Source organism: Numenius arquata, chromosome 24, assembly GCF_964106895.1.
Source record: "Numenius arquata chromosome 24, bNumArq3.hap1.1, whole genome shotgun sequence".
Taxonomy (NCBI): Eukaryota; Metazoa; Chordata; class Aves; order Charadriiformes; family Scolopacidae; genus Numenius; species Numenius arquata.
The window spans coordinates 6,034,086-6,047,548 of record NC_133599.1 but is presented as its reverse complement, the minus strand read 5'-3'; the positions used below and the strand labels follow the sequence as shown (position 1 = coordinate 6,047,548).

Below are 13,463 nucleotides of genomic sequence, written 5' to 3'. Positions count from 1 at the left end.
GCTGCAGCCAGCTCTGGAGGGAGCTCCTCCATTTCTTTTGAGAGGAAGAGGAGGGGAGCAAGGAGGAGCGGGAGGAAGGATGAGGGGCTCAGCTTCCTACATTTTGCAAGGGCCTCAATATATCACATCCAGGTTCCTGGCAAAACGATAGCGGAGCAGAAGAGCAATGGCAAGGACAGGAGCAAATCCTTCCCTGTGGGTCTCATCACAATGGAGGGGCCCTGAGCACCCTCCCAGCCTCCGTAAGATGAAGAACCCCAAATCCTTTATCAGTAGTGCCTAAGGATGCTGAGACTCCAGGCTGGTGCAGAGAGAAGCCTCTTACCCTGTGCCCATGGTCCCTTTGCAGAGCAGTTGACCTAAGCTTGACCTCAGCTTAGGGCTGCTGTTTACCAAACACAGGTCTGATTCCCACTTGCAGCTTATTTCTGCAAGAGGCTGCTTTCCTGGAACTGATGTCTTTTCCTGATCCTTGCTAAGGTGCCCAGAAACCTGACAACTGGGATGCTCATAAATTAAAAGGCATGTGAGTGATTGCTTTAGAAAAAGCATCTAGTGGATTTTTCCACTCCATGCTCTCCGGACCTTTCCCGGGGAGAGCTCACTAAAAGTGGATGCTGTTACCCTCACTGGTGGGGTTACAAACACAACCTTTGCCCTGTAGGGCTGCATTAAGAGTCTGGAAAGGGAACAGTGTGCAGTATGAGACAGTCTTGGAGATACTGCTTCTCCCCTGTGCTAGCAAACCCCCAGCTAACGCAACCCCTGTCCCCCAAAGGCTCCCACTGGCCAAAGTTCCATGCCGAGATGCCAAGGACATCAAGGGGGCCAGGATATTCCCATCAGTGTCCAAGGCCAGGTGTGAGCATGCCAGGGGAAGACCTGATTTTGACCCGGCAGTTGGTTTGCAGCCTCCACCCCGGTGGCATCATCCCTAACCCCATCCACCTCAATAAACCAGCCTGACCATCAGTTGGGATAAAAATTAATCCAACGATGCCCTCTGATGGTGGAAACGATGTCTGGTGTGGACAGTGCTGTGCTGGTGCTGAGCCCCCTGGGAATAGCTTACCCCCATGGAGTTCAGCTTGGCATGGAGAGCAGGTGACTGGAAGCAGATGGGGACAAAGTGGAGGGGCTGCAGGGAGGGATCAGCTCTTTTAGCCACGGGCACTGCCTGGCTTTGCCCTCCAGGGGCACCAAGGGCAGGCTGGCCCCAGATCTGCGCGTGCCCAGGCTGGATTTGCACCCGTGTTTGCAGTGGCCCGCAGGGATATGCCTTTCTCCAGGCAGAATCTGGGTCTGACCCCGAGACCGAGCTGGCACAGGGCTGGGAAAGCTGCTGCCTCAGCCCAGGAGGGAGGTTGTGCTGGCGGGGGAGGCACACCAGGCTGCTGACCCTGGTTAATGATGCGCTTAGTCAGCTTGATGGATCTGTCCAGGCTCTCTGTTAATAAACAGCACCTGACCCCGGCTGTCTCAGAGCTGCAAGTAACAAGTCATCTTTCTGCACATGAGTTATCAGCAGCTAACAGGGCCAATTCCTCCCCCTCTGGATAAAGCATCGGCATGTCCTGCCCCCGCTGTCTCATGCCATGGGGAGGGGATGCTGGTGGCAGCGCGTGGCAGGATCATCGCATCACTGGTGTGGATAAAGAAGCATCAACCTGCTACAGTTTTGATGCTGCCTTTTGGTGGGTTTTTTTCTTCATTCCCCTGCTCCAGAACGAAACTTTTCCCCATCCTCCTCCTTGTTGGGTTGCTTCTGGTTTAGTCTTCTTCATAGATATTTTATAAAGCTGGTCCTTTCTTTCCAAGCTCAAAAACCATTTCCTCCACCCATGGTTCAGGGGGGTGCCATATGAACCCGTAGCATCCCTGGCAGCTCCCTCCCCTCCACCTCCACCCAAGCCAAACCACAACAAGCAGGACAGAGTGGCTTGGGTTTTTTTATTAGGACCAAAGCCCCTCAGATGGGCTCATTTTATTGTCACAGCTAAGGACACATTCGGAGAGGACCATGCCATGGGAGGCTGAGGTGCAGGTCCCCCCAGAGTGCTGCCAGGGAGGGGGCAGGCCAGCAGGGGCCATGGCCAGGAGCATCACCATGTGCCACGCTACCACCCAGGAACTGCAGCATCCACCTGGGGTAAAGGAATGGGATCCAAGTCCTGTGAGGGCACCACTGATGAGAGACCAGTGGTCAGGATGAGATGGGAAACCACATCCCAGTCCTGGCTGTAATGCAAGACAAATCCAGCCCAGCTTTTCCACCCTCTTCTGCCCCACAAAATTCAGGTGCAGTTCTTTAACTCTGCTTTTCCATCCCACAGCCTCGTTTTACACCCTTTTATACCTGCCTCCAGCCCCAGTACTTGCCCCTCATGTGCATCCAGCCCCTGCTGCCCCAGGTCTCTGAGCCCTGCCTGCAAACTGGCGCTCTACTCGCTGTGCTGCCCATGTATCTGCCAGGCACACCAGCCTCCTCACTGCACCTTCTTCCTCCTGGCCATATTCACAGTCCTCCTCCCACAGGGGCAGGTTTCTCTCGGGCTCTGAGCATCCCACCCCACCAGTGCATCTCCAGCCATGGGATGAGGTAGCCCTGAGCTGGGGTGACAAGGGCTAATCCAGGACACTCACCCAACTCCATCCCCAGTGAGGTCACCCACCCTCCCTCCATCCCGTAGCCCCAACCCAGCTACCCCCCAACCCCACCTACCTTGCTCTTCGTCTTGCCCTCTGATCTGTCCTCACTGGGGCACTGCAGGAGAGCATGGAAAATATAAACCCCCTGAACTCTCCTCACCTCAATCCCCGTTTGATTTCCAAAAGTGAGCCAGGGCATAGCCAACCCGCACACATCCACATGCACCTACGCACACCATCCCTGCTCACACACACTCCGAGCAATCATGCCCACCACCATCACCGCCCGCTTCTGGCCAGCTCATCCCCAAGATCCCACCCTTGGTGAACTCCCAGGTGCTTTATGTCCCCAGCACAACCACAAGCTCATCTTCCCGGCTGACTTCACCATGCTGCCTGCATGGCTGCACTGACAGCCCTGCCTGCAGGGCAGCATGGCCGGAGACGGCTGGGCCAGGGCTCGCTGCTTCAGCTGGAAGCCCTGGGACCAGCTGCCGCAGAGCCAAGCACCGACCCCGTGCCACCTCGGCAGCCCCATAGCTTCAGCGGGGACCAAGGGTGACTATCGGATCAGAGCCCTGCCTGTGTGGGAAGTAGGGCAGAGCATGTCTCGGGGCAAGCATGTGCTGGGAAGTCACAGGAGGAGAAATAATAGAAGTGACACACATCTAAGGACACACCGCTACTTGAGGAACATGCGTACAGTGCGTGTGGGTGGACATGCATCCTTCTGCATGCCCAGGGGGGTCTGCAGCACGCAGGAGAGGCATCTGTCGAGGGAGCAGAGCAGGGCACCTCCATACAGGGTTGGGTTGGGTGTTCTGCTGAGGCAGGGAAATGTGAGCTGGAATGTCTGGGCAGGATCCCGAGACATAAATCAGAACAATCCAGGTGCAAGTGGAGGGGGTTCACCACGGCTCCCACAAACATGGCTCGTGGATGGCTTGGGACACAAGTGCGGGTGGATGCAGTGAGGAGCAAGTGACTGTCCCATCCTCCACCAGCACCTCTGATCCTTTGGCTCTGCAGTTTCTGCTTTCCTCCCCAGTTTTTGGCCATGAATAAGGGAACGCAATTTCAAGATGCTTCAAGACCATAAACCCAAGGAACCCGAAGCTCCAGCTCTACAGGGCTGCCCAAGTGTCCTTTGGCTCCCCCATCACCAGGATCAACACAAAACAGGGACAAACCACAGCACTGTGAAACTGAGAACAGAAGGCTGGCAAGGAGACCTGCTCCTCTATCTTCTCGGCCAATCTTACCTTTCACATCAAGTTTGCAGTCTACCGAGGCTTCCCCCAAGGGGTTCACAGCTTTGCAGGTGTAGATGCCCCCATCGAAAGGACTGGGCTTGCGGATTTCCAGGGAGCAGACGCCCTGCTCAATCATCGCTATGTATTTGGGGTCTTCCCGTATCTCCATCTGATTTTTCATCCAGATGATTTTGGGCTGGAAGGCAGCAGGATTTATTTTTTTATTTGTTTAAAGCAGGGAGAGAAATGAGAAATCTAACTGGCCCCAAAATTCAGCCACTTGTTTGCCTTTGCCTTGGCCCTGCCTGAAGCTTGTGGCCATGGTGGGATTCACAGTCAGAAGCAATTTGAAGAGCTAAATCTCCCATTCTTGAACCCTAACGATGGCTCCACACTTCCTCCCCCAGTGCAGAAGGAAACAGGACATGGCTTGAATTAAGATCAGTCTCCTATCTTCATGCAGAAACACCCCAAACTTGCCCCAGTTTGACTCAGAGGGCAGCTGCAGCCTCAAAACACATCCAACCCTAACCCAACGTGACCAACCATCTCCCAGCACCTCTAGCCACCTTGCAAAACCCCCACTGGTGGCTGCCCACACGTGGTCATGACGCTGTCCATGGAGGAACCACTGACCTGGGGGAAGCCCCGGACGCAGCAGAAGAGATGTGTGCTGTAGCCCCGGGTGGTTGTTCGGTCTGTCAGGGGCTGGGTGAACTTTGGAGGCTCCATCATGTCCCGTTGGGGGACCTTCTCTGGCTGGTAAGCAGTTTCTAAGAAAATAATTAATTGTAGGTTGAGGCAGAGCTCGGACTCCTGGGGTAACCAGCACATGGTCACAGGGATTCAGCCCAAGGTACCCCAAAATACTTCTGCTCTCTCACATAACAGCCAGACAGCCTCTAGCCAGACCTGAGATGGACCACTGCAGGGGTCTCTTCCTCTGTTGCCCTGAGCTGCAGGGCCAAAACCAGGGCTGTTCCTCACCCCTCCCAACTCCTGCTTCAATCTCACCCCAGGGATGTCCATGCCTTAATCCCTCCCAGAGGGCTGACCATGGCACATGCCTTCCCCAAAGGAAGAAGGAGGTGTAGAAGGAGGGCAGGGACCTCTGGACCTCTGCCTTGGGGATGCACAGCTTCACCCGTACAGGGACCATCCTGGTGACCAGCCCAGTGGCATCACCACAACACCAAAGAAGCCGCACTAGCCCCAACAGGGACAGGACTCCTCTTGCCCATGACCACCCCCAGCCTCATAGGAAGAGTCTTGTCCTCACTTGTCTTCTTGATGTGGGCCACTCCAGAGGTGATTGCTGCTTTCTCACTCAGCCCACAGGCATTTTCTGCGAACACCCGGAAGGAGTAGGTATTGCCGATGATGAGGTCGGAGATGGTGCAGCTGGTGCGGGTGCAGCGCTCCAGTGCCATGAACCATTTCTGGGAGGAGAAAAAACACAACAAAAGAGTGGTGAGGGAAGGCAGGCTGTCCAAAAGATGGAGAAGACGTGGGGGGACACAGAGGTGTGCAGCTCCCCAGCACCAGGACATGAGGTCCAGGAGTGCCCCAACTCACCCCACTCTTCTTGTCTGACTTCTGCACCATGTAGCCCTTGATCTCAGAGTTCCCATTGTCCACCGGGGGAGTCCACTCCAGGGCCACATTAAAGCCCCACACATCCACCAGCTTCAGGTTCTGGGGGGGGCCTGGTGGCTCTGCAAATACAAACCCTCACATTGTGGCATCCTAATTTGCTGCCACCAGATTCTGTGCTTTGATCATCCCTTGCTCCTCACTTCTAATCTCTTCTCACCCTGTTGCAGCACACAAGGGATGAGAAGTTGCAAGGGGCATAGGCTGGCAGAAACCCTGCATCACCAACTGGAGGAGTTCACCTCCATAATCCTGGAGAAGATCCCACTGGAAGAGGGACCCCAGAGTCCCTTGCCTTGTTGCTGGCCCTATCCCATCCCACCCATAACAGGAGTTATCCCCAGCCAAGGGCAGGAACGAGTCCCAGAACAACCATGTAGGGTCTCATACCCAGCCTTACCAATCACTCGGATGTCCAGGGTAGCCTTGTCCTCTGCTCCATTTATCCTCACGGCAAGCTCATACTTGCCCGAATCACTGCGCTGTGCCTGGCGGATGTAGAAGATGGTGTCCTTCTGCGTGTTGCGGATATTGACACGGCTGGTGTCCAGGGGCTGGCCACCCTTGGTCCAGATCACCTCGGGCTCTGGCTTTCCCTGGAGCAACCCACACAGGCCCATCAGGAGCCACTCAAGAGCATGGTCCCAACTGGTCCTGCTGGGTAGGACAGGTGGGCAAAGCCACCTTGCTTTGTCCAGGCAGCAGTGGCCTGGATACAGCCTCTCCCATCCAGCAGTCCCCAGGGAATAAACTACAGATGATCCCTGCCAGCCCCACTGATGGGAAGCCATCAGGCTCCAGGGATGAGGCTGGAACATGCTGGTCCCCCAAAGTCCTCGTGGAACAAGCTCAGCGTTACTTGTCCAGGGCTTTGCAGGCAGAGCTGTGCTCCTGTTGCCCAGGCACTGAGCCCAGGTTCAAGCCAGGCAGCTGGGGTTTGAATTCAATATCCAGGGCCAAGTCGTGCCTGGAGCGTGGCCAGCACAGGCTCCCAACCACCTATGAGACATGGCATGGACATTTCCCTCATTGCAGGGGCAGATTTCTGGCTCCTGCTTCCCCCAGTGTGTTTCAGGGCTGGTTTTCTCCATGGTGGAGAAAATTTTCTCCGAATCACGGAATTGTCAGAGTTGGAAGGGATCTCTAGAGATCATCTAGTCCGACTCCCCTGCTAAAGCAGGATTGCCCAGAGCACATCACTCGGGACTGCATCCAGGCTGGTCTCGAAGATCTCCGGAGAAGGGGACTCCACACCCTCCCTGGGCAGCCTGTTCCAGGGCTCTGTCACCCTCATGCCATGGTGGAGATGCTTTGGGGATGCCCCAAACAGTACATGATAGATCAGTTGAGGAGAAGACCTCCAGGTTGGCCCACCATTGCTTCCCCCATCACATATCTCGGGGGCTGCCTTGTTCCAAAGAGAGTTGCTCTCCCTAAGGAGACCCCCATTGTTGTGCTGTGGAGTCCTGTGGTATGTGGCTGCCAGGTTTGGCCAGGAGTGTGAGCTGAACAGGGCTCATGGGCTGAGACAGCACCAGTAGCTAGCTCATGACCGAGCATGTTTGGGGTTGTCCCACTGCCCACACCACCAATAAAGACATAGCAGAAGAAAAACAGGAGCTAGGCATAAATTGGAGAGGGGTTCCCACCCCATCTCCCACCTTCACCACATGAGACATGGGGATCAGGACAAGTCAGCCCACGGGTGGCCCCAGGCATGTCATGGTGGCTAGAAAAGTCATTGCAGAAGCCAACCTGCTGTGGGAAAGCCTGGAGAGAATAAATCCCAAATCACCCACCTACCTGGAAAGGGATCATAATGTTCACAGCATCCCCAACACGCCTGACATAGGTCTGCCGCAGGTGACGGGGCATGCGGATCCTTGGGAGCTCTGGGGACCAGAAAAACACACCGTGGGGCCAAGAAAATCACAGCCCCCAACTGGCTGACACACCCAATGCATCTCCCTGCTTGGCCGTCAAGAAATCCCACCCAGAAAGATGGCAACCTCTTCTCTCTCATCTCCTGGACAGTGCTTGCTTCCCTGCAGGGACGTGCCAGCCTCCCCCATTGCCTGCACCCCAAAATTATATCCACCCTTGAGATGCCAGATCACCAACCCAATGCCACCACCCTGATGGACCATTCACCCCCTTTATTATAGCCAGGCCATGGAGACCAACACAGGTGTAACCAGGAAACCCGCAGCACAGCCTACATGGTAGCAAGGCAGAGGACAGCATCTCCCAGTTAGGAATTTTTTCTCCCCCAGCTCAGAAAGCAGACTCTCCAGAGGTACAAAACCCAATGTCCAGCAAGGACAAGGCTGGCCAGACCTCTACCTTCGCTGTGCGCTCAAGGCCATTGAGATACCAAGGTGGTGCACGGTTACTCACAGCAGAGCTGTGAAAGCCCCAACCTTAAACCAAAGACTGATGTCCCCAAGGGAACATAACAAAGACAAGCAAGAAACCCACTGGAGAATGCTGATGGAGCGTGTGTCTCCTTCCCAGGGTGAAAATAGCAGCTGTGTAACCCTACCGGCTCGGTGCCACTTGGTGATCCTTCTGGAAAGGCATCAGGTTTACGTGAGCCCCTCATAAAAGAGCTGTGTGTCCCTGCCCGGATTAAACGTGCCAGAGCTTAGCTCTGGGGAGGGGGCACGGCCAGAATTAACCGGGGACTGAGCAATGCCTAAACAGCTGTGAGAGTGAAAGGCCGGCGGTGGGCTGGGGAGGGCAGGAGATGCCCGGAGGTCTCAGATGGCCCCGCCGACAGCTGAGACAGTCTCTGCTCCCCTTGTCCTGCTCTTCGCCCTGGGGATCCACACATCCATGCTGCCACTTGGGCTCATCAGTCTCAGTGGGGCAGAGAAACCCGACCTCAAGGGGGGAATGTTAATTCATGCATGTTTTCCCCAGATCTGGCGCGCCTTGCTCAGTCGGAGGGGGCTGGCTGATGTTGGTGGCCCAGGTGACGTGCTGCTGCGGGTGGGAAGACATTTTTCCTGCCCCAGCCCCCTGCAAAATGTGACTCCCACACCAAATCCTCATCTGGTTTCTCCTTGTCTCTCTCCACTTCCCAAACCCACTCGTCCCACCTGTTTTTAAACTCCCTGCCATCTGTATCGCTGCTATTTAAAATCCCTTGTGATGCTATAAATGAACTGGTGAGAGATACAAAATGCGGTCCCAACCGAAATGTGAAGACTAGAAGGTAACCGATGGGGCAGAGAGGAGAGTTCTCGTGCACCCAACAGACACCAGTGCCATTGACAGTTAGTTTGTTCCTCAGCAAAGGGTGTACAGGGCTGTGCTTTGAGTGAAATGCAAAAGCAGGCAAGTGCCATTGGCTGATGAAGAGTTTCAGTGAGCAAAAAGAAGAGAGAGAAGAAAAAAAACCCCACTATTGTGGAGCAAGAGCAAGTGAGGTGTGTGTGTTTTTCAGCTTTTTGGGTTTTACACCTCTCAGCCCGTACACGTGGCTGGGACAAAGCTCAGTGGCAGGGACAGGGGGTTTGACCTGGTGGGCGCAGCACAGGACCAGAAGTGGGAAACATGAGCTGTGTATCTGGCATCTCATGCCAGCCCCTCATGCCCCAGTTTCCCCAGTCCCACAAGGTCTGGTGGGATGTCTTTGAGACCTGGAGGTCAACTCGGCAGCAGACACCAACACTAAGCCATGTTCACCTCCTGCGAGCAAACTGAGGACAGAGCCTGCAGGGCCCTTTCCAGATACTGACAGACTTCTCCAAGCCCTTTCCTATGAAAAGCTGATGGTTCCCTGAATAACTTTTGTTGTTATTATTATTATTATTATTATTATTATTATTATTACTATTTTTAAGCAGCTGAAAAATCCGGCATGTTCTTTGAGTAACAGGAAAACTTGTGCATTAATAATTTCCTGTGAAGGGAAAATAAGTCTATATTTGCTGTTTGATAAGTGAAAACCAGCCTGGTGATCACATATCAGCCTCAGCACATTCGCAGCACCCCGGGAGGAATGTGAGTCTTGCCAAGCATGAGAGCAAGCCATTCATTAGCGAGTTCGGCGTGATTAAACTTCCCATACTCCAGACTACCAGCTCTTGACTTTCCTTAGCTAAATAAACAAAGCTGTCCGACGTGCATGTGATGGCATATTAGAGATGTGAGCATGGCCGAGATGAGGAGATGGGCTGAAAGTGGGACTGTCGCTGAGCTCTTGCAAAGAAACAGGAAAACGTGGCTCTGCATTTTAAGTCCTTCTCCCACAAAGCCTCACCGTCTCCAAGATCAGTGGCTTGAGGTCAGGAAGAAGCTGCTCCATCCCACCCCAAGGGAAATGAACACAGTTATTGAGAATAACGTCTCAGTCAAAGGCTGGATTGCGACGTGTGAGAGGGCAGAGGCTGCCCGGGCTGTAGGGATGGGCTGTGATCTCTGTGTACAGCTGAAAAAAGCACACGGGGATTACACACGGCGGGAGCGGTACTTACGGAGGATCTCTCTGATGAGAACTGGCTGCTCCAAAGCAGCCGGGACGCTGGCACCGCTGGCGCTGACAGCCTTCACCCGTATGTGAATCTTGTCACCGGAGCTGAGGTCAGGGATCGTGTACCGGGTGGAGAGAAAAGGCTCCTTGTTCACTGCCGTCCAGTCTGTACCTGCAACCAGCCCAGCAGAGCACTTCAGACATGCGATGGACAGACAGACACACAGACCCCCCAAACAGCAGGATCAAACCACAGGAGGTGAAACCCAGAGACGATGAACCCCTTCCTTGCAAAGGCTGAATGATTTGGGGCACCAGCAGAAAAAGGCATCTTAGAGAGGAGGTTGGCCACCCCACTCTGCCAAGGAGCGTGGGGTACGAAACGCTGGCAGAAGCTCAACTGTCGAGCAGGAGGCTGTTTGCAAGTAAGAAAAGACATCAGGGCAACAAACATGGTCCCTGCTGACTTTCCAGGTGCGTTTCTGGAAGTAGTTAAGTCCCTCTGACCACCCTGCCAGTCTGTTCCTCTTATTGCCCCAAGGACAACTCATTGGGGCTCACCATGCTCCCCAGCACATCCTCCACATTGGGCAAGGTCTGATTATCACCTGCCACCAGCCAGCTAGACCTCTTCAACTGCTCTTCCTGCTTGGAAGGGTCATCTCAAACTCATCCTGCAGCCAAGATGTAGAAGCCCTCCCACGTCAGCCAGCTAACACAGCCTTGCAATGTCCTGAGCCTCTTCAGAGGTTTCTCAGAAAACAAACTGCCTCAGTCACCAAAGGGCTGGATGTCCCAGGAGGGCAACTGGAGCAACACAGGTGTGCCAGGGTTTGCAAAGCTACCATGTCCACCTTCAGACCAAGAAGGTTCTCCTGTCAAAATGCCATCAGACCAGCCAAACCCCACCAGCTCCTCTTTCCCTTCACTGCTGGTGAGGGCTCAAACCAGCCCTCACTCAAATCTCACCCTATTTTAGTCAACCAGTGTCTTGTACCAGCCCAAATACAGTAGTCATGAAACCCATGTGGTTATCACCGAATGAGTAGAGCTCTTCTGTCACCCAGCCAAACCCAAAGCAAGCTAGGAAACCATCCAAAACTATGACCTTTGGGTGGCTGTCAGCCAGCACCCTCCAGGAATGGTCGCATCTTTCCTTGTCCCACACAAAGACCTTCTTATGCATCCTGTCCAACCATGGTTACCTCCTCAGTCCCCAGCCCAAGAATGAAAGAATCCCACAGCCAAGCATGTGTTGATCATGTCTCCCACAAGATAAACGGCCAAGGGTCATAGATTGAGCTCCCCAAGGCCCATGGACTGTCTATGTCTCCCAACCACTCCAACGTCATGTAGCACTCAGCACACAGGCCCAACCTCTCCTTGCAGATCCCCCCAGCCACGCAGGTCATTCACTCTCACCCCAAGGCCAAGCAGGGCTTCCAGAGAGTGCCCAAAACACAAGCTTTATCCACCTACCCCATTCCAACAACCAGCAATGCAACCAGAGAACCACAGATAATTGTTGCCTCCCACCAGCCAACCTCCATCCACTGTGGCCATCCTCCTTCCAGGCATCTTAAGCCCCATCTCACTTGGGCAGGGCTTGCCTGCTGAGGGATGCCAGACCCTCTCACGCTGCCCAGGACCCTCTTCTCCCTCATTATCCCACCTTATCCCCATTCCTTCTGCACTTCCTTTTGGGCAAACATGGGACCTCTTCCTGAGGTCTTGCATCACTATCCCTCCTGAGGTCCCTGCAGAGCTGGAGTTCATTAGAGATCATCCTCAGTGGGTACACTGATCCCTCTTCCACCCTCTAGCTGGACATGGCAGTGACATTAAACCTAGTCCATCCTCTCACTAAAGACATCACTACTATCTGAAGCCAATGGGAAGAGTGTCTCCTCCATGGAAAAAAAAATAATCTAAAATGAACCCATTTGGGCAAAGAAAGAGAAATGGTGCACAGGGAAACTCGCTGATGGGTTCTGCTCAGCTCCATCCCACACCTCCACAGCAACACACCAGTTTTCCATGCTTACGAGGCAGGAAAGCCCAAGCCTACTTCCATCTTTGCAGATCTCCACCACGTATCCATCCAGGCCTGACTGGCCTGTCTGCTCCGGGGCTTTCCAGGTCAGCGTAACCGAGTTTTCACTCACTTCTTCCACGGCCAAGGACAAGGGGGAGCTGGGTGGCTCTGTAACAAATACGCAGTGATGAGGACAGGCTCTCAAGTAGCGGGGCTGTTGGAGGGCAATCACCCAACCTACATGTTGGTCTTCAGCCCTCCCATCCTCCTAATCCCCCGGCCCTATCCCACTCCAAAAATATCCTTGATGATTTGATCCCTCTGTCCCTTCCACCTGGCACCCCCACATGCCCCCTCCCAGCCTTGTGTATCTCCTCTCCCCACTGCAGTGTAAGGTCCCGTTCTCACCTGCTTTCGGTTTCTCGGGCTTCGGTTCAGGGGCTGGGGCTTGGGGTTCAGCTGGGGGAGCCGGGGAACCTTCTTCAGCGGCTGGAGTCGCTTCTGCCGTGGGGACGGGGGCAGGCTCGTCTGTGGGGGCTTGGGGCTGCTCTGTGGTGGGGGGTTGCTCAGGAGCTGGGGGCTCTTCAGCAGCAGGAGCTGGTGCTGGTTCTTCCTTCGGGGTCGGCGCTGGCTCCTTCTCCGGAGCCGGGTCCGTGGCTGGTGGTGCAGTTTTGCCGGTCATCGCTGCAAAGCCTGGGGGCTGGGGAATAGGATGTTTTGGGGTCTGTGCTCCGGTGTCTCCGCTCTGTTTTGGGGTTCCTGCTCCAGACCAAAGGTCTCTCCTCCAAATCTGGGATCTCGGCTCCGAAGCTGGGGTCCCCGCTCCAGACCAAGTGTCTCCACTCCGGATGGACAGTCTCTGCTCCGGGACGGCTGTGCTGGGACGGGGGAACCAGGTCACTGAGCCAGAACAGGGGCTGGGAGATTTTTATAGGCTTCGGCTGGCACTTGTCACCTCCCTGCAAACCAATCTGCCTGCGCAGGCGGGGGCCGCCAGGAATAGCCACCGGGGACCTGCACATTCAGCAGCACGCCCCTACCCCCTCCTATGGGACTGCAGCATATGGTCCTGTCCCCCCCGCCACCTCCCCTAGGCTCGCACGGGACTGGGCAGGCTAGGGCCAGGTCACCTTTCTTTGGGGACACGGCTCCTGTCCCCAGCACCGACACCCTAAGCTAAGGGCTTCCCAACCCTCGCACTGCCACCTCCTCAGCCACCCCCTGTCCCTCCATGTCCTCCCCCTTGACTCCCCATTGACCTGGCACCCCCCACACCTTCCCCCAGCCCCTGCATTAACACCAACCCCCCTCCCACCCCAATCCTCCACATTAATCCTGCATTGACCCCCCCTCAACTCACCTGCTCCCATGTCCTCCCATAGTCCCTATGGTAACC

General features: G+C 54.9%; 1 protein-coding gene across 3 annotated transcripts; it reads right to left on the bottom strand.

Annotated features, from left to right (window-relative positions):
- Positions 1 to 1,931: 1,931 nt before the first annotated feature.
- On the bottom strand, positions 1,932 to 13,040 carry MYBPH (myosin binding protein H). 3 transcript variants are annotated; one of them, XM_074163235.1, is made up of 11 exons: positions 12,476 to 12,963; positions 12,101 to 12,235; positions 10,037 to 10,204; positions 7,359 to 7,447; positions 5,956 to 6,151; positions 5,478 to 5,617; positions 5,182 to 5,341; positions 4,539 to 4,675; positions 3,912 to 4,098; positions 2,723 to 2,764; positions 1,932 to 2,238 (listed from the first exon to the last, which is right to left on the bottom strand). In XM_074163235.1, exons 1-10 carry the CDS (start codon positions 12,747 to 12,749, stop codon positions 2,754 to 2,756), a joined length of 1,497 nt encoding a protein of 498 aa, XP_074019336.1. In that variant the 5' UTR covers positions 12,750 to 12,963; the 3' UTR covers positions 1,932 to 2,238; positions 2,723 to 2,753. The 3 variants fall into 3 exon arrangements, with proteins under 3 accessions (XP_074019336.1, XP_074019334.1, XP_074019335.1); XM_074163233.1 differs by having other exon boundaries at positions 1,932 to 2,144; XM_074163234.1 differs by having other exon boundaries at positions 1,934 to 2,185; positions 12,476 to 13,040.
- Between the last annotated feature and the right edge of the window lie 423 nt (positions 13,041 to 13,463).

Bases quoted from the DNA above. Each gene is read 5' to 3' on its own strand.
- MYBPH (XM_074163234.1), bottom strand. From the start codon at position 12,749: ATGACCGGCAAAACTGCACCACCAGCCACGGACCCGGCTCCGGAGAAG. The intron at 5,342-5,477 runs GTGAGTTGGGGC...TTCTCCTCCCAG, and splicing joins AGTCAGACAAGAAGAGTGGG to AAATGGTTCATGGCACTGGA. The intron at 4,099-4,538 runs GTCAGTGGTTCC...GCTGCCTTCCAG, and splicing joins GCGTCCGGGGCTTCCCCCAG to CCCAAAATCATCTGGATGAA.